The following is a 20,148-nucleotide window of genomic DNA, read 5'->3' as shown; positions in this document are numbered from 1 at the left end:
AATCAGATACTAGGTATGTACCCAAATTTCTACATTTTTATATATTTCTATTACTTTTGAAGTATCTTTAGTTGTAGAGAAGGGACAGCAACATAAATTATTATCTAATGTAGCACACCAAATTAAAGCTTCAATCCAAGGTATTGGTACAACTCCTGCAAAGGACAAGTCCTTGCTTATAGGCAAAGAACAATTTTAACAACGTAACTTAGTTGCACAGAAACTCTTACAAACTCATAATTGGTATCAAAGAAATTGCCTGGGAGCAGGGAGAGAGAGGAAAAGAAAATATTTAATAGAAGTTACTTTAATAGCTCTATAACTTTGAATAGATTTTAGGCCTCTATAACAAATTGTTTCAGGTAGAACATTAACTGGCAGTCAGTGCCATTGTAATAAAAATGCTCAACACAAATGGCCATAATATATACGTAACTTTAATTGAACTGGTTGACAAAATCTGAGAGGATCTGAAACATCAAGGATATCCCTGCATTTTTAAGCCATTGACATGGAGTGGGGGAGGGGAGGAGATAGAAAAGATGGGTAGAAGTTCATCATGTATACTCATTAACTCCAGCTGTCAGTCTTCCTAGAAGTTAAGAGTGAGACTGTTTCAATGCAGCTTTGTTTAACTTTAGAACACTGAAAGAGGAGCATCCTGCTTCATTATTTCTCATAATCTAGTTATTTTTAAACTCTCAGGATTTCCAGACAGTTGTTGTAACAGATGGCGATCCAGTCTGGCTGAGTTGATGCCCACTGTACATTGTTAATTTTTCCTTCTGCTGTGTAAGCCAAGATTGGATCCTCAATGGCACGAGGCATTTGCTGAATATCCCAAATGAGAGCTTGATGGTCATCCGCTGTCAAAGGTGAAATATAGATTTAGTTAAGTTTTCTTTGCAGATAATTTATTCACCCATGTATCCCAAAATAGATAAATCATTGGGGTTGTTACTATCAAATACAATCATGTGAAAAAGAAAGTACACCCTCTTTGAGTTCTATGGTTTTATGTATCAGGACATAGTAAAAATCATCTGGTCCTTAGCAGTTCTTAAAAGTAGGCAAATGCAACAACACATGACATTTTACACCACGTCATCATTTATTTTACAAAAAGAAAGCCAAAATGGAGAAGCCTCAGAGAGGGTTGTAAAGCACTATGAAGCGGTATATATGTCAAAGTGCAAGTGCTAGTGCTAAGTGCTAATACTCTTGGGGGGGGGGTGTTGTCTCAAAGAACCCCAGGGCAATGTGTAAGTTGTACAACTAAAGAATGGTTAAAGCCAAAGAAAATGTTTTGGAATGGCCAAGTCAAAGTCCTGACCATAATGAGGAAGGACCTGAAGTGGAAAATTCATATGATCAAGTCCATCAACATCGCTGAGTTGAAGCTGTTCTGTAAGGAGAAAAGAGCTAAAATTCCTCAAAGCAGCTGTGCAGGACTGAACAACTGCTGACTAGCTCAGAACCCAAATTATTTGTAGGAAATGTAGGTTAGATAGTAAGATGGAAAGAGGATTATGGAACTGAAAATCACTGAATTAACATCTATGCTGTGTTTGACAAGATAAAATAAAATGGATAATTGCAAGTTATGTTTAAATGATGAAAAATGAGAGCAAATATATAAATGTAGATATCTTAGTATACTATAGTAGTATACCAGTATGCAAAAGAAAGGAAAATAGAGAAATGTTAAGATATGCAAATGCTAATAGATAAGTAATAAATAGTATGTGGTCTCTTGCAACGGATGACTTTATTGACAGAATAAAACTGCTTGTATATAAAAGCATGCTTCAACCCCCACTGTTATATAGAAGTAAACCATGGCTATATCAGAAGAAATGTAAGTGTAAGTGGCTAACATCGCAGCGAGATCGGATGTGAGGAGTGGGTCTCCACGTTCCCATGCCGAGTTCTCCCCATTGGAGGGCTCCGAAAGGAGCTAAAGCCACCCTATAGGGGTGGTGAAAAGAGGGGCACCCTGCAGGTCACGAAGAGCAGCAACTCTTCCGTTTGACTCAGGGCTTCTTCCCTCTCATCCATGACAAGGAGAAGAGGCGGCCATCATGGCTGCCATGAACTGGGACAGCTGAGGCAACAAAGAAATGTGCAGGAGCGGTGTAGATGAACAGTGACTGGAGCTGGGTGAGAAGATTCCTTTTTTATTTAGACCCTAACTTTAAAAGAAAAAAAAAGGAAAATCCAGGAAAAGAGACTCTTGAACTATTTCTTAAAGTAGCGAACAACCATAGAGAGGAAAATCCTAGACCTGAAAGAAAGGAACTAAGGGGAGAAATGCTAAAGACCTTTTAAAACATTGGATTTTTAAACTGGGTAGGCATTGTTTTGGAAAGGCATTATAAAATGCTGGAACTATCTACTTGAATAGCCGATTTTGTTTCCATATATTGAACTAAAATTGGATTAATCAATTTATCAGACTTGAAACAACGCTGAAACCTAAGCTGAGGGCGCCATCTACTGGTGAATGGAAAATATACCATACCCCTACAAGCCTGGGAAAATTCCTGATAAGAAAAATAAACAACATTCATCTGGAGGACTGTGGTGATACTTACTGTTCTATAACTATCTACTTTATGATTACTGGAGACTCTATTGTGAGAATAAGGAAAACTCTTAAGTAAAGTAAAGTTACTTTAGTTTTGTGGAAAGCTGCCTGGACTACTTAAATGGAACTGATTAATAATCCTAAAATGTAAAGAACTATGATTATTGAACTTTCTGAGGAGCAACATTGGACTTGAATATATTGTTTTTGGACTTGAGTAAGAGTGGGACTTATTAAATAAGACAAGATGCTCCATCGGGGGAAATGAGTGAAATTTCAAGAGAAATGGCTTTGATGTTTCAAAGCATTAGGGGTACTATGGCAAAGAATCACCTAGATAAAGAACCTAATGCAAGACATAAATAGGAAAATAGAAAATATGCTACAACTGATAATGAATGAAGATCAAAGAGTCCAGGAAAGAGAGGAGATGGCAGAAAGAATGGAGGAAAAGATAGAACAGACAAACCAGAAAATAATGCAAGAAGATAAGAAGGAAAAGACGATAAAGATAATAATGACTGATGAAATAAACCAAGGGAAAAGTACCTTAAGACATTTAAAAATGGAATTTGATAACCTGGAAGTTTCTTTTGAAAGGGAGATAGGGGCGTGGGTGGACACTCTGGAGACCTGGCAGCTTAGGAGGATAGAGATGGGAGAAATATTCAGATTGAATGGTGAAGACACAGATACTGATAGAGACAAAGATCCAAGAGAGGAGTATGGCAGGCAAGCTAAAAAACGAATAAGAGTTGAAGTATTAAAACAGGCAAGAGATGATGGATAGAAAGGAATTATTTTTTTCTTTTTTTTCTAATATTTATTATTTATTTATTTATTTATTTATTTATTTATTTATATGCCGCCCTTCTCCAGAGACTCAGGGCGGCTTACAATGCGTTAAGCAATAGCCTTCATACTTTTGTATATTTTATACAAAGTCAGTTTATTGCCCCCACTCACCGGGTCCTCATTTTACCTACCTTAGAAAGGATGGAAGGCTGAGTCAACCTTGAGCCTGGTGAGAATTGAACTCGCAGTAATTGCAGGCAGCTGGAAGCTAAATACTACTTTTAACAATAGCATTAGTCTGCTGCGCCACTCAGGCTCCATATAATGATGGCCTGATTAAAAACTAGAATAGAGGTAGAAATAAGAATACAGACCTTTATATAAAGCAATAGTTAGATGGAAAGATTGGAGGTTGAAAGATGGTACTATTAGGTATGTTTAAATAATAGGACTGGTACCAGAATGGCGTACTGAGACTTTGAATAACCAAATAATGAGGGACTATGTCTTAATATAAACATGTGTATTAACACTAGGATTAGTAATGGTGGCCTGACTAGAAGCTAGAATAGAGGTAGAAATAAGAAATAGGGGGAATATTAGCAGATATAATGTTTATATAATAGAATATAAATAATAACTAGATGGAAAGATTAGAGGTTGAAATATGGTATTACTATGTACGCTTAATAATATCATTGGCATTAAAATGGAACATTGAAATATTGAATAACTACTCTAAAACAAACATGTATATTAATACTAGGATTATATAAGTTTGATTAATGTAACAAATATTGTTATTATTATTATTGCCATTTGTATCAAAATGAATTATACCCAGAGGCCACACTGTTCATGTATTGATATTGATGTATATTTAAAAATAAAAATCCAGAAATCACCCAGAAAAAAAAAGAAGAAGAAACATAAGTTTAAGTGGAATGTAGTAGAAGAGCTGTAGTAGCGCAGTGGTTAGAATGCAGTATTGCAGGCAGACTGCCAGCAGTTCAATCCTGACCAGCTCAAAGTTAACTCAAGCTTCCAAGGTCAGTAAAATGAGGACCCAGATTCTTGGGGGCAATATGGTGACTCTGTAAACCACTTAGAGCAGGGGTGTCAAACTCAAGGCCCGTGGGCCAGATCTGGCCCAGGATGTGGTTAGATCTGGCCTGCGGGGCTGTCCTGGAAACACCGAAGGACCGGCCCCAGCTGAGCGCTGATCTAAAACTTGGTGGTGGCCATCCAGGCCAGAACGTAGTCAGCCTTAGATCCGTGGGGTAGCCCTAGAGCCAGTGTGGGGCTGCCCCTGCCCCGTCCCCTGGGCACGCGCACAGGACTCAGCGAGTGTGCGTGGCCTGGCTTCCCTGGTGATCGTCTTGCCTCACAGGCTGACTGCATTCTGAGCGCTTCCCTTTCACCCAGGACGCCAGCCCCGCGCACTCGCTGCCTCCTGTGCACGCGCCCAAGGGGCAGAGCTGAGGCACCGGGGGCAGCCTCTCGCTGGCTCCAGGGAGGCCCCGCGGGTCAGATCTAAGGCTAACCGTGTTCTGGCCTGGATGGTCGCCATGAAGTTGTAGATTAGTGCCACACCCACACCAGTGCCTCCATGCCCCACTTGCCGGCCTGGCCTCGCAGCCTGCGAAGCTTCCCTTTCATCAGGACCACTCTCGCCCCACGTGGGAAAGCCACGGCCACCAGCAGTGCTGCCAATCTCTCCCCCTCCCCTTGTCCCTTCCTGAGCAGAAAGGGAGGGAGGGAGGAAAGGAAGGGAGGGAGATTATGAGAGGGAGGGAGGGTCTGAGGAAAGTCCTGCCTTAGCACTTGGCCACCAGCAGCCCTGCTGCCCTTTTGCCATCCTCTTGCCCCCCTCCTCTCCTGGTGGTCTCCCATCTTATCGCTGAGTATGATTTGGTTACAAAGCTGGGTGTCCTCGCAAGGAGAGGGAGTGGGCTTCTCTCTGACCCAAACATTTTGCCCTCCCGCACACACCATGAGCAACTTGGCCAAGGAGAACGAGAGCAGCAGCAGCAGCCTCAAGGAGGAGGCCGGGCACCCCCTCGGGGAAGCAGGGCTGGGCTGCGCTGTGGGGGAGCTTGAGGGCTGAGCTGGGTGCTTGCCCTCTGCTGCCCAGGGCTCCAGGCAGCCTGCGCTGCCGTCCGAGGGTCCTCTGCATGGCCTGAGAGGGATGACATGGCTCCTCTGGTGGGCACGGGATTGGCACTCACCCTGGTCTCGCCTTCCTCCACTGGAGACAATGGATCCCCCAGCCCTGCCCAGGCCACCACAGGCACCCCCCAATATGAGCGACATCGAGCTGGCCATGCCCCCCCGCCCCCCCCCCGAGGTCAACCACAACCCTGATGCAGCCCTCAGTGAAACCGAATTTGACACCCCTGACTTAGAGAGAGAGCTATAAAGAACTGTGAAGCAGTATATAAGTCTAAGTGCTATTGCTATAAATAGGGTACTTAAAAAGTGTGTGTGTAAAACAAGGAGATAGAGAAGATTAAGAATTAATGATTGCTGAATGAATGTGGGTTGACTACAAAAGAAGTAAATTAAGGTGATTTGGTGATACAAAGAGAATGAACAAGTGCCAAATTACAAAAACAGTATCTAAAGGAAGAGTGAATAGGTCAAAATGAAGTTGAAGACCAAGAAAGCTGTAGTTGAATGGAGTTAATGATTCTCAAAAACAGAGTTGAGAGATGGGGCGTTGGGTTACCTGAGACGCAGCTTCTTGTTCAGTGGAGCAGCCAGGCATGGGGTAGTTCTCGTCTGTTCAGATTGGTGGACTGAGTCTGATTGAAGTTGTTAAGTCCCGCCTTCTTTGCTAGGGACTTTCAGCTTTTTGCGAAGACGAAGATACAGACTCGACGTGATGAGAGAAAAAACAGAATTAACAAGGAACATACAACCAGACTGACTAAGGGTGGGGCTGGCTGCTGTCTCCACTGAACGAGAAGGTGCGTCTTAGGTAAGCCAATGCCCCTTCTCCGTCTTGGTGGAGACAGCAGCCAGGCATGGGACATACCAAAGCTTATTGTCCCTAACTACGGGCAGGCCCAGTCTGGCTTGAGGACTCCCTACTATCATGAACTCTTTGCAACACCCGCCTGCCAAAGGCCGCCTCAGCCGAGGCAAACTTGTCTATTTTATAGTGTTTAATAAATGGTGAAGGTGAAGCCCATGTTGCTTCCCTACAGATTTCAAGCAAGGAAGCCTGAGTGGCCCATGCTGCCAAAGTGGCCGCACTGCGAGTCGAGTGCGCCGTCAAACTGGAAGGTTGAGGCAAAGAGCGTAGTTCATAAGCTTTAGCAATCGTTTGATGAATCCATCTGCTTATGGTGGAAGATGTCATTCTGGAGCCCAAGGGAACTGGGAAAAAGGAAATGAACAAGGAATCCATACGATGTACGGCAGCAGTCCTCTTAAGGTAAATACGGAGAGCCCTCTGAACGTCCAGGGTATGCCAGCACCGCTCCAACGAATGGGAAGGATTAAGACAGAAGTCTGGCAGGATCACTTCTTGCATCCGATGAAACGGGGTATTAACTTTAGGAATGAATGAGGGACCGAGTCTAAGAACCACTCGATCAATATGAAAAACGCAGAGATCACTCCGCATGGAAAGGGCAGCAAGTTCTGAAATATGCCTGGCCGAGGTAATCGCCACTAGAAAGGTGACCTTACATGTCAAAAGGCGAAGGCTGGTGGTCCTCAACGGCTCATACGGGGCTCCCGTGAGAGAATTTAGAACAATGGACAAATCCCAGGTAGGATACCTGTGCAACACTGGAGGGCACAAATTCGAAGCCCCCTTCAAAAACCTCCTAAAGGTAGGATGCTGAGATAAGGAAGCAAAGTGTCCACATGATAAAACTGTCGAAAGAGCTGCCACGTGTCTCCTAATGGTATTGGATGAGAGTCCCTTATCGAGCCCGTCCTGAAGGAACTCCAGCACCTGACCTATGGTGATGTGGAGTGGAAAGACTCTTATGAGTACACCAAGAACAAAAAGCCAGCCACGTGGCCAAATAAATGCGTTCTGTCGAAGGACGGCGAGCAGCATGAATGATCTTTATGACCCTGGAAGAAAAGTTATTACCTCTCATTGCGTGCCGCTCAAGCGCCAAGCGGTCAATTGGAGCCACTGGGGATCCGGATGTACCAATGCCCCCTGGCTGAGCGAAGCTTTGACCTGGAGAAGTCGCCATGGCGGAGCCACAGACAAGGCCTTGAGGTCGGCAAACCAGGCACGACAAGGCCAATGAGGCGCTAGGAGAACCACCTTGGCTCTCTCTTCCAGCAGCTTGAGCACCACTCTCGGAATGAGAGGAAGAGGAGGAAAGGCATACAGCAGACCTGGTGGCCATGGACTGCGAAGGGCATCCACCCCTTCCGCTCGAGGGTCCGGAAACCAGGAGTAAAACCGAGGCAGCTGAGCGTTCTGAGAAGTTGCAAACAAATCCACTTCCGGAAAGCCAAACTGGTCTGCCAGGTCCCTGAAGAGGGAAAGAAGCAGACGCCACTCTGCGTGATCAACAACCGTCCTGCTCAGTCAATCTACTTGTACATTTGATGCCCCGGAAATGTGCTCTGCTGTCAATGAACGCAGGTGACACTCCGCCCGCAGTCCCAGTCTCTTGGCCTCCAACATCAGACCTGCCGATCTGGTGCCTCCCTGGCGGTTAATGTGAGCTTTTGTGGCCACATTGTTTGTGAGAACCAACACAAGGTTGTCCAACACTAACTGTCGAAAATGTCGAAGAGCCAAACAAACTGCTCACAGCTCCAGCCAATTGATGTTCTGTTGCCGACAGCGACCAGACCATCTGCCTTGAGTCACCTGGGACTGAATATGAGCTCCCCAGCCGAGGAGACTGGCGTCTGTCATCAACACTAGATGGTGAGGCTCGATGAACAGTCGCCCTTTAGAAATCGCCGGAGATCTCCACCAGGCAAGGGATCTTCTCACACAGGGTGTTAACAGGACCTTGGCTGTGGAATTGCCCCTGCCCGCCTTCTGAAAGGGCAAAAGAAACCATTGGAGATCCCTGGCATGCAGTCTGGCCCAAGGAGTGACATGGATGGCCGAAATCATCTTGCCTAGGAGGATAGATAACAGAGCCAAGGAAACCTTGCGAGCCACTAGAACCCTATTAACGACTTCTCGAAGGCTGGCCTGATGCTTCTGAGACAGAAAGACTCTACCCTATACCGAATCTATGACAGCCCCAAGATGGACTAAATGGGTTGAAGGAGTGAACTGGCTTTTTTCCATATTAATGGAAAAACAATGCTCCGTAAGACAATCAACCGTAACCTGACGATCCCTGATGGAAAACATTTTGGAAGAAGATTGGATTAAAATATCATCCAAGTAACACTGTACCCGGACCGGCATAGTCCTGAGATGAGCCGCCAAGGCGGCTAGCATCTTAGTAAAGGCGCGGGGCGCAGAGGAAAGACCAAAGGGCAACACCCAGTACTCGTAGTGATTTCCTCCATAACAAAACCTGAGGAATCTACGATGAGGAGGAAAAATGGGAATATGCAAATATCCTTCTGTAAGATCAATAGAAGTGAGGAAGTCGCCCCGTCTGATGCCAGCCAAAATAGATTGCAAAGATTGCATTTTGAATCATTTATACACTACGTATCAGTTCAACCTTTTAAGGTCCAGAATTGGTCTCCACCACCCCCCCCCCAAGGATTTTGGTACAAGAAATAGTAGGGAATAGAACCCTGCCCCCATCTGAGCTTCCGGTACTTTCTGGATAGCTCTGATATCCAACAAGTGTTGCACTGCCAAATCCATGAGAATCTTTTTGCGAACATCTTTTGAGACAGGGCACCAAATAAAGTACTTCGGAGGAATGGAAACAAATTCAAGGGATAGACTAGATCTAACCGTATCCCTGACCCAGGAGTCTGATGTGATAGAATCCCATCAGTCAGCGAAAAAGGCCAACCTGCCCCCGATGGGAAGAACTGACTGGACATTAACGTTGGTGGCGGAAAGCACAACTTCCTCCCCCTCGAAAGGGCTGTTTACCTGAGGAGGCCCTACCTCGGGATGATCTGTCCTGATACCCCCTCTGCCTAGTCCCAAAGGACCCTTGGGAATGGGAAGCACCAGCATCCCATTCAGATCCCCGAAAGGGTGGCCTGCGAGAAAAGTGAGAAAAACGGAAGTCAACTTTGCGTTGAGAAGAAGGCAAAATCTTCCATTTGTCCTTAGTTTCCACTAACTAGGGTTCCAAGGGAGGACCAAATAACTCTGTTCCCACAAAGGGAGCTGATGCCAAACGTCATTTGTGACGAGCATCCGCCTGCCAATGACGAAGCCAGACCATGCGACGCGCTGCCACAGCCGAAGCCAGAGATTTGGAAGCGAAGCAAACAGAATCCAAGGTGGCGTCAGTCGAAAATTGAACTGCTGCTATAATCTTATTAAGATCTTGCTGAAGTCTGGTATCATCAGGAGAAAGTTTTTCCTGAAGTTGGTGAAGCCATAATAACGTAGTCCGGTTGAAAAAGGATGCAGTGGTAGCTGACCTGATTGCCCAGGCCGCCCCGATGCACCCGTTGAAGGACCAGATCGGAGCAATGTTCTTCCGGTCTCAAACCTTCCTCTGGCTTCCCAGGAATAGCCGAGTTCGGTAACAAGGCGGCTATTAGCGAATCCACTGATGGTACTTGAAGCAAAGAAGCCATCTCTGGAGCTATGTTGAAAAATCACCTCTCCGCCGCCGAAGGAGCCAGGGCAGAACCTGGAGAAGTCCATTGGCGCTGAAGCACATCCAGAAATAAACGGGATGTAGGAATAGCCTCCACCGGTCTTGTCGGTTCCGAAAACAGGGGATTATTTCCTTCACGAGAAGAAACAGAAGAAGTATCCCCCACCGAAGAAGGACCCAGCTGGGCCGCATTTACTGCTTTGAAAAGCAATGATTTGAAAAGGGCTGGTGGAAAAAGACCACTGAAAGCAGGTTGTTCTGGCAAAAGTCCATCATCTGAAAGATCAGGATCCTGGCGTTCAACCCCATCCAAAGGTGATGGTCGACTCCCGTGTGAAGTAGTTGGAGACTCGGGATCTCGAAGAGACAGCACATCAAACTGGAAATCGTGGCCAGTTGACTCCGAGGCTACAGACATCACTGAAGATTCCCTGTGGAAATGTTGATAACTCGCAGCTAATGATTGTTGAACAGCTGCAGAAATAAGTAGTTGAATATTCTCAGGCAGCCCAAATTCCTGATGCTGAGCCATCGAAGAACCAGCAGCTTCAGGAGGATGAGAAGTAGATGGAACTGTCCCCTGGATCTGAACAGAAGGATCTACCTGTTCAGGCTGAATAGAAGGAGAATCGGATGCTCCCCACAAGGCAGCTGTGGAAATGGACAAAGGACAGTCACGTAATGAAATCTGATCTGGAGTCACAGCAGGTGATATCTCCTCAGCAGTTTGTCTGGCAGGAGAGCTAGATGTTTCCTTAGCCGATGAATCAGAAGGTGTAGTCTTACTGGCCTTATTGCAGATCTTCTGCAATGTCTGGTGCCTTCTCCGTTCATCATGGCTAGAAGCTGCACTTAGACCGTGTAATTTATGTTGGGAACCAGGCCCCTTACTGGTCATGACCTCATGATAAGGAACAGAAGTGTGAGGATAACATGACCCAATGGATACAGGGCCCTTACCAGCCTGCTTAGCTGTTGCTGCTGCTGCTGCTGCAGTTGCCTTGCGGCCATATTTTGATTTACTCTGTGCTTTAGGCATAATGCTGCTTACAATCAGCGTAATCCCTAATAAGAGATTAAACAGTATATATTAGGGAACAAAAACACACTCCCTTTACTGTAAATAGAGACATATAGCCATAAATATATGCATTTAAATGCCTGAATCTGTTCTTGTATTAATTTATTTATTTCATGTATATAATTAAATATAGATATATAAATTTATTGCTAGGAGTATGAATTTAATCTGATTCTCATGAATACCATTCATATCATTGTTATAAGATATAACAATTCATAGATAGAAAACTGAATCAGTCTTATCAATGCCACAGGTAGACATAGCACAATGCAAGGCTTGAGGACTCTGTCCACTTCAGCCATCAATGCATAATAATATGGAGCGTGAATCTCCTGGAATATTGCCACTGCCAATACATGCAGATAGGCTACATAAAACCGCTAATCCAAGTTTCCAATTATCACCAATTTAAAGTTAGAAGTCTTCAATAAAAAAAACAGCTAGGCAGCAGTAATAACCATGCCTCAAATGGTTTAAAGGTGAGGCAGAAAAAAACAGAGGCTTTTATTTTTGTATCCAAAATGGCGACCACCCCATGTGGAGCTCTAGGCTCCTGATATTGCTGCAGCTGAATAATATAGGCGGTTTAATGGAGCGCAAAAACTCCTGACTCATTCAACCGAAATTTTTCGGTTTTCAAATAGCCCGATCGCGGTCAAAGATTCGGGCAAGCGCTGGGCTGTAAATTTCCTCACATAGAGTAGCCACGTGGAGCGCGAAACTCCTGAGACAACATGCCGAGCGACTCAATAGATAAACAAAATGGCTGCCCAATCAGCCCCGTTCAGAGCACAGGTCTTCTAAGCGCTCAATAATGAAATCAGGAACAAAAAGTCGGGGGGCAACACCCCAACCGCCAGTCCCAGACCCCCAAAATAAAAATAATGAGAACCTCCTCCAGGATTCCAAAGTATTGCAACAACAGAACATGCAACTCAAAAACTTTAAGAATGGGGCTGGGACGAATTAAATAACAAAAGACAAATGCCATACAAATACAAGCTGCTTGCCAACAGGCAAACAAAATACACTCATGAATCCAAAGAAATCCAAGAATCATACAATTCTACAGAGAAATACTCCCACATGTCTGTCCAGTCTGAAGGACTGAGAAGGGGCTTTGTCTTACCTGAAAGCCCCTTCTGAGGACTGAAGAGACAGCGGTCATGTGAGGGTTAATGACCAGATCTAGCCGATTGAGTCAGACAGTTAAGAAGCTCCTCCTCCTGTTGCTGCTTCCCAGCTTTCGAACGAGGAATGCGATGTCTGACGACGCACCCGCCAACTAAATTGAAGAAAAAAGAGGAGAAAGGAGTGCCACAGAAAAAGTGGACCAGCGGATAAGCGGTGGGAATGACCGCTGTCTCTTCAGTCCTCAGAACAGGCTTTCAGGTAAGACAAAGCCCCTTCTAAGGAAGTGAAGAGACAGCGGTCATGTGAGGGACCTGCCAAAGCCCGAGGCCTAGAGGGAGGGATCCGCCTGAGACGTAGAAAGTTGGTCCGCGCAAACCTGCTGCAGCACCCGATGGCCAAAGTCTGCCTCTGCTGAAGCAAATCGATCTACTTTGTAATGTTGGATGAAGGGGGTCGGAGACGTCCAAGTTGCCGCCCTACAAACCTCTAGAAGGGAGGCCTGGGTGGCCCAGGCCGCTGAAGTAGCCGCGCTCCTGGTAGAGTGCGCTGTGATACGCCTTGGAACAGGGAGAGACTGACTCTCGTAAGCTGAGGCGATGGTCGCTCGCAGCCAATGGCCTATCGTATACGAAGAAACCTTCAGTCCCAGGGATGAAGGTTGGAATGAGACGAAAAGTGCTTCCGACCTACGTAAGGAGGAAGTTCGCCGTATGTAGATGCGTAAGGCCCGGCGAACGTCTAGGGAATGCCAAACCCGTTCCCTGGGATGTGACGGGTGAGGCCAAAAATCCGGTAAAATCAGCTCCTGAGCCCTATGGAAGGGAGAGTTGATTTTCGGCATGAAGGTAGGATCCAATCTTAGGATGACCCTATCTGGGTGGAACACACACAGGTCGGCCCTAGTGGACAAGGCAGCCAATTCTGAGATGCGTCTGGCCAATGTAATAGTGACTAAAAATGAAACCTTGTACGAGAGGAACCTAAGACCCACCGTACGGAGGGGTTCAAATGGAGCTCTAGAGAGAGCGTCCAAAACCTTGGGAAGACTCCACGTGGGAAACTGGTGAATGGGCTGGGGCCGGATGTTGGAAGCCCCCCTCAGGAACAGCTGAATCAGAGGACGCTGTGCTAGGGACCTCCGAGAACCCAGACAGAGAATAGAAGACAAAGCGGCTACTTGCCTGCGTAAGGTGTTGGGCGCAAGCCCTGTCTCCAGCCCTTTTTGGAGAAAAACCAGTACCTGTTCGGGGGAAGCTGATCGTGGTTCCAAACCCTGAGATGCGCACCACCTGCAGAAAGACCGCCATGTGGCCCCGTAGATCCTTATTGTGGAAGGCCGACGAGCAGCCAGGATGGTATCGACCACACTGTCAGGCAGATTTGAGCTCGTCAGAAGTTGCCGCGCAACCGCCAGGCGGTCAGCTGTAGCCAGGCGGTGTCCGGGTGTTGGAGGGCTCTCTGGTGGAGGATGACGTCGTCGGGCGGAAGAAGCCAGGGAGGATGCACTGACAGGGCCTGGAGATCAGCAAACCAAGGCTGACGAGGCCAGTGCGGCGCGATGAGAATTAGTTCTGCCCGTTCCTCCAGGAGCTTCCGAATGACCCTGGGAAGGAGGGGGGGGGGAAGCATAGAGAAGGCCGCAAGGCCACGCGCTGTGAAGGGCATCTGTCGCTTCCGCCCCTGGATCCGGGAACCGGGAGAAGAATCTGGCCGTCTGATGATTCTTGCTCGTCGCGAACAGGTCCACTGTTGGTCTTCCGAAGTGGTGAGTGATGCGCAGGAACAGAGCCGGGTCCAGTTGCCACTCCCCGTGGTCCATGGTCGACCGGCTCAACCAGTCCGCTTGCGTGTTGTTCAGTCCGGAAATATGAGATGCCCGAAGGGATCTCAGGTTGGTCTCCGCCCAGGCTCCCAATCTCTTGGCCTCCTCCATCAGGGGTTGAGAGCGGGTCCCCCCTAGGCGGTTCACATGGGCCTTGGCGGCCACGTTGTCTGTGCACACAAGCACATGACAGTCCTTGATGATATCTTTGAAGACCCGAAGAGCCAGGTGGATGGCTCGGAGTTCTAGCCAGTTTATATTGTGCGCTAGGTCTTCTGGAGTCCAGAACCCCTGGGCCATGTGTGATTGAATGTGAGCCCCCCAGCCCTGCAAGATGGCGTCGGTTGTCAAGATTATGGGATCGGGTTCCCTGAACTCCCTCCCCTGAGAAAGGCCTGGGAAGACCACCATCGGAGGGACTGTAGAACAGCAGGGTTAAGGCGAACAAGTTGTTTAGAGGCCGAAATCAGGGACTTCTGATACGGGAGAAGAAACCACTGCAGAGCCCTGCAGTGGAGACGGGCCCATGGCACGATGCTGATGCATGAGACCATCTTTCCTAGGAGTTGGGAAAGAGTCGCCAGGGGAACGGGGTTCCCTTGTGCAACTAGGCTGACCAGAGACCGCAAGCTGGACAGCCGCTCCTCGGAAAGGAAGACCTTGCTCTCAACCGTATCGATTACAGCCCCGAGGTGTTGGATACGGGTGGAAGGAACCAGATGGCTCTTGGCTTTATTTATGGAAAACCCATGAGCCGTCAAGACCTGGATGGTGGAATCCAGATCCTGCCGTGCCCTGGTCTCCGAGCTCGAAAGGATAAGAAGGTCGTCCAAATAGCATTGGATGCGAATCGGATGAGCTCGAAGATGTGCCGCAATAGCAGCCAATTCTGGAGCAATATTATACAGGCGTCTGTCCAGTTGATTGGGATTTGGCCCTGAGGCTGGACTAGACCATTGCTTCCTTAATACCTCCCTGAACAATTTAGGCCCTGGAATTACTTCTGTTTCTACCACCGGTTCCTCAAAGAGGGGAACTGAAGGGTTAGCTTCACTAGAAGGTGGAGGTTGTGATGACCCTAGCCGGGTTGTTAATTTAGCCTTATGGAGAAGGGAACGAAACATTTGGGGCTTAAAAAGTCCCACAAATGAAGGCTGATCAGGTGGTAAATCCTCATCATCAGAAAGGTCAGCCTCCTTAGCATCCTCCCCAGTAAAGGACAAATGCTCAGATAGAACAGCTGAAGGCCCCGCAGCCCCAGTGGGAGCCTGACCTTCATCTATTTGAGAAACCTCTCCCTCTGCAAATGAACATGAAGCTGACACCCAGGATGAAGTTCTTTTCTGCAACTCAGCCTGGACCCCTTTTTGTATAGCAGATTGAATGAATGATATTAATTCTGGGGAGATATTATCCCTTTTCTGGGAAGCCCCTTCCCCTGAAGCCTGTACTTCAGTAGGCTGTACAGGAGGAACATCCCCTTGAGGGAGAAGAATTAGACTGGGTCCCAAATAGAGCCTCCCTGTCCTCCCCTTGAAGAGGAGATGCATAAGTGCCTCCATCAGGAGATAGAGAGGGTAAATCTTGAACAGGGGCTTGTGCCGTTTCAGTGACTATGTGAGGAGCAGGAGATGCCAGACCCGGGTTGGGTGCTTCAGGTTGAATGGGAGTTGTGACTTCCCTGAGAGATGCCTCCTTTATGGCCTTTTGAATAGACCTTTCAATTGCCAAGTGTAATCGTAGCTCCTCCTTGGCCTTAGCTGCTGCCTCCTTTTTCTCCTTGGAGGAGGAAGTCTTTTTTGATCTTTTGGAATGCCAGCTGAGGAAGGGCCAGGGGCAGAATCCTCTGGAGCCGAGCGTTTGGAGGCCCTGGTTTGGTGAGAGGCCATTAGTTGAGTCTATAACTCAATGCCAGAGGAAATTCCCTATTAAGAAAAGGGAAGCAATTGTGGTCTTAAACACAGTCCCTTTACTTTAATTAAGGCTTCTGGATGCAGACACTATTAAGGCCCACACAGTAGTTAGGCCTCAGAAGCCACGAGGAGCACCCAAAATGGCGGCCGCAATGACTCAGCTTTTTCAAAATGGCGGCCGCCAGTAATAAAGGGGCGAGGGAAGCCCGAGACCAAAAGGCTTTGTTACTTTACCCCTCAGGAACTCCAAATTCGCCGCTGGAGAAGTGGAGCATGTGGGGGGATTCCCCAGGAACGCTGCTGCCGCTGCTGAGCCTTGGCACCAGGGAAAAAGAGGCTCCGTTTCGATCCGGTAAGAATGCTTTACTTATGAGCGGCAAAGCGGCTGGCTGCGTGGGCGGCTGGTCTTTTAAAGAGCTAATGGTGCCTTTGCAGGGGAAATAGCTTCCCTGCTGGAAATAGCTGCCCCAACTCGCAGCAATAAGAAGAGGAGCCTGCAATTGCCTTAAAGGCTCCAGCAGTGGGTTCGAGCATGAGGTCTTCTCGCTGCTAAAGGGAGAGGCTCAACCTTGGGGACCCTCAATCCCCTAGACCAGTGATGGCTAACCTTTTTGCCATCACGTGCCAGGAGAGGGGGGGGGCGGGGGAGGGTCGCGCGCGCACGTGCCCACACGCATGTGTGCGCAACCCCCTCCCCCTCCCCCCCCCACTCCTGGCACATGATGGCCTGGTAGGCCCGTTTTTCTTTCTTACCTGGCTTCAGATCCTCTCTGTGTATCTGGGAAGAGCGAAAACAGCCTTTCCCACTCCCTTGGAGGCCCTACGGAGGCTGAAAGGGCCCATTTCCCAACTCTCGGTGGGACAGGAAGTGATATTTTTTGCTGTCCCCAGCCTCCAGAACCTCTCTAGGAGTCTCTAGGAGCCTCTGGAGGCTGGGGACAACAAAAAAGTCACTTCCTGTCCCACCGGGAGTCGGGAAATGGGCCCTTTCAGCCTCCGTAGGGCCTCCAAGGGAGTGGGAAAGGCTGTTTTCGCCCTTCCCAGATACACAGAGAGGATCTGGAGCCAGGTAAGAACAAAAAACGGGCCTTCCCCACCCCGCCCCCAGGCCCTCCAGAGGCAGGAAACAGCCTGTTTCCCTACTTCTGGTGGGCCCAGAAGGCCCGAAAATCAGCTGGCCGGCGCGCGCATGCGCCCCAGAGCTGAGCTGGCGTGCCCATTAATATGGCTCCGTGTGCCACCTGTGGCATGCGTGCCATAGGTTCGCCATCACGGCCCTAGACCCAAAGGGTCCAGCGGGCCTGGATTGAAGCCCTTCTCTCTGAGGCACCTTTCTATGAATTTAGAGCCAATTAATTAATTTAGATTATCCAATTAATTATTTTTATATTAATTAATTATTTTTAATCAATCAATTGAATTGAAGACCAATGGAGGGTGCGTCTGATCACGAGCAGATCGAGTCAGAAAACTGGGAAGCAGCAACAGGAGGAGGAGCTTCTTAACTGTCTGACTCAATCGGCTAGATCTGGTCATTAACCCTCACATGACCGCTGTCTCTTCACTTCCTTAGAAAAAAGCTGGAAGTCCCTAGCAAGGAAGGCGGGACTTAACAACTTCAATCAGACTCAGTCCACCAATCTGAACAGACGAGAACTACCCCATGCCTGGCTGCTGTCTTTACCAAGACGGAGAATTAAGAAATATACAACAGGGGTATGTATGTGGAAGAAGCAACGATTTTTGCAAAAATAGAGAGGTGTAATGTAATGAAATGGTGTTGGTGAAATTATATTTATATATCTTTCCTTTTTTTTCTTATCTCATGCCTTTGATTTTGTTGGTGTATTTGTTAGCCTTCAAATTATATACAGAGCACTTAGACTACAAACTTACATTCACATTTGGATATATAGTAAATCCCAATCACCTCTTAGATGCCAAAATAAGAGAGAGAAGGAATACAAATTATCTTTACCTGCTGTGCAGATATGGCAAGAAGAATGTGGTGCCCAAGCAATACCATTCACACATGCTCGGTGGTTATTCAGTCTGGCAACTGGTGTACAAGGAACTCTGACATCTAGAATCACCACCTTAGAGGGAAAAATAATTCTAAACGTTAATTCTAAAGAAATTATCTTAGACTTTATTTTTATCCTTTCATTATCTAAGTCTCTTAAGTGCTCAGAGCATTCACACTGCAATCCAGCTATCAAGTCAGCATTTTATTCCAAGTGACTGAAAAATACATTTGTCCCAATAATTAATATAAAAATATGACAGTATCTCCTGACTACAGACACTTTTTGCAAAGAAGCCTAGATGACAAATCACAATATAAAATGCTATGACTGCTTATTAGTACAATTCACATATTAGGCTAGCAGTATAATTTGTTTCTTTAAATTGAGAAATCAACATGAGTGAATTATTATTTCTAAAAATGAGTTCTGCTTGTAGAGATACTACAGCAACCAAAGGCAGGCTAGCTCTTCTCACCAAACCACCATAATAATTACTAACTGTCCATTTCATCATAGTATACTAGTATCTTTTAATTAACATGTACACCTATCTGATTATTTTACTTCATGGAACTGTATGCAAGTAAGATAATTTTGATAATTTTAAGTAATCCATGTAGCAAAAACTGTAGTCCCATTGCTTTCAGTACATAGTTGGAAAGCAGATTATCAAGCTCACTATATCAAGCTCACTAAAAAGTGTACCAGGTATTCTCACAGAACAGTGTCTCACCTCCATACCATCCATTGCCATTGTTGCAAGGTAATTAGGATCTTGTTTATTCCAGCAAAGGCGGAGCAAAGGATGGTGCTGAGGATCCTCATAGATAATAGTGCTATGTTCCAAGTGCCTTAAGTCAAACATCCTCACTGAGCCATCAGCACCAACAGAAGCAAACATGTCTCTCCCACCTCCGGCACGGCTGAATGCAATATCATAAACCTGTTCAAATACCAATAGCAAAAAGGTGGTAAAATATGATGCTTCCCATACAGTGTCCTCACTGTAAATGAACGTTGTACTTACCTGAACGTTCGTTCTATGTGCACTGCATGAGAGTCCAAAGCAATGGGTGATAACCTTGTCTGATTGGCCAGAGACTGAGTTGTAATTTATTTAGACACACCTTCTCCTTCCTTCCTGTATAGCTCCAGTTTGTTAACAATGTTCTGGATCTGGAGAAGACGTAACCTGCAATGATAGAAAAAACATACTCTCCTGGACCCTGGGTCCTGTTAGAATTAGGGAGGGGTTGGACTCTCACGCAGCACACATAGAACGAACGTTCAGGTAAGTACAACGTTCATTCTCCTGTGCGCTGCTTAGAGTCCAAAGCAATGGGATATGCCCAAGCTAAGTATCCCTAGGGTGGTGAGCAGACACCTCCAGGGTCCCCTTGACTGGAAGAACCTGCTGCAAGACCCTTCTTCCAAAGGCCACCTCTGCAGAGGCAAACATGTCAAGTTTATAGTTTCGAATGAAGGGAGAAGGCGATGCCCAAGTAGCTGCTCTACAAATCTCAAGGATTGAAGCTTGAGTGGCCCAGGCCGCTGTTGTGGTTGCACTTCTAGTAGACTGGGACGTAATTCGGGGCGGGATGAGCCGGGCCTGATGTTCGTAGGCCATAGAAATGCAGGCCTTAAGCCAGCGACCTATGGTGGATGAAGAAACCTTCGCACCAAGATTCCTGGACTGAAAAGAAATAAACAACGCCTCCGTCTTTCGTAACGGAGCCGTCCTTGCGATGTAAATATGCAGGGCCCTGCGCACATCTAAGGCGTGCCACCTGATGTCAGCGTTCCAAATTAGGCTCTCTTCCAGCGCTGACATAACAAGATGAACTTTTACCTAGTTTTGTATGTACAGATAGTGTTTCCTGGGAGACGAGGGTGGGGGCTACATTCCTGTGAAAAGAACGTGCCGGGAGGTAGAGATGGATCTGCATGATGGCCAATGGGACATTGGGGTTGGAGAGCGGAAGAGGAGGGGTTTGGAAGGAGGGGCCAGTTTGGCTACAAAAATGAAATCAGGATTGTCGG

General features: G+C 46.9%; 1 protein-coding gene across 3 annotated transcripts in view; it reads right to left on the bottom strand.

Annotated features, from left to right (window-relative positions):
• DCAF7 (DDB1 and CUL4 associated factor 7) overlaps positions 1-20,148 on the bottom strand; it is a 245,675-nt gene that overhangs the window by 52,134 nt on the left and 173,393 nt on the right. The window contains exons 4-6 of one of the 3 annotated variants that reach the window (XM_070944528.1): positions 18,842-19,051; positions 18,060-18,177; positions 404-866 (exon numbers count right to left, since the gene is read on the bottom strand). In XM_070944528.1, the coding sequence (XP_070800629.1) occupies positions 694-866; positions 18,060-18,177; positions 18,842-19,051 (501 nt within the window). In that variant the 3' untranslated portion in view covers positions 404-693. Of the gene's footprint in view, positions 1-403; positions 867-18,059; positions 18,178-18,841; positions 19,052-20,148 lie in introns of those variants that run through there. The other 2 variants (XM_070944526.1, XM_070944527.1) reach the window with 2 other exon arrangements.

This window comes from Pituophis catenifer, unplaced genomic scaffold, assembly GCF_029215685.1.
Source record: "Pituophis catenifer annectens isolate HBS135680 unplaced genomic scaffold, rPitCat1.0.hap2 SCAF_5, whole genome shotgun sequence".
In the NCBI taxonomy this organism is placed as follows: Eukaryota; Metazoa; Chordata; class Lepidosauria; order Squamata; family Colubridae; genus Pituophis; species Pituophis catenifer.
The sequence above is the reverse complement of the archived record's forward strand: the minus strand, read 5'-3'. Positions and strand labels throughout refer to the sequence as shown.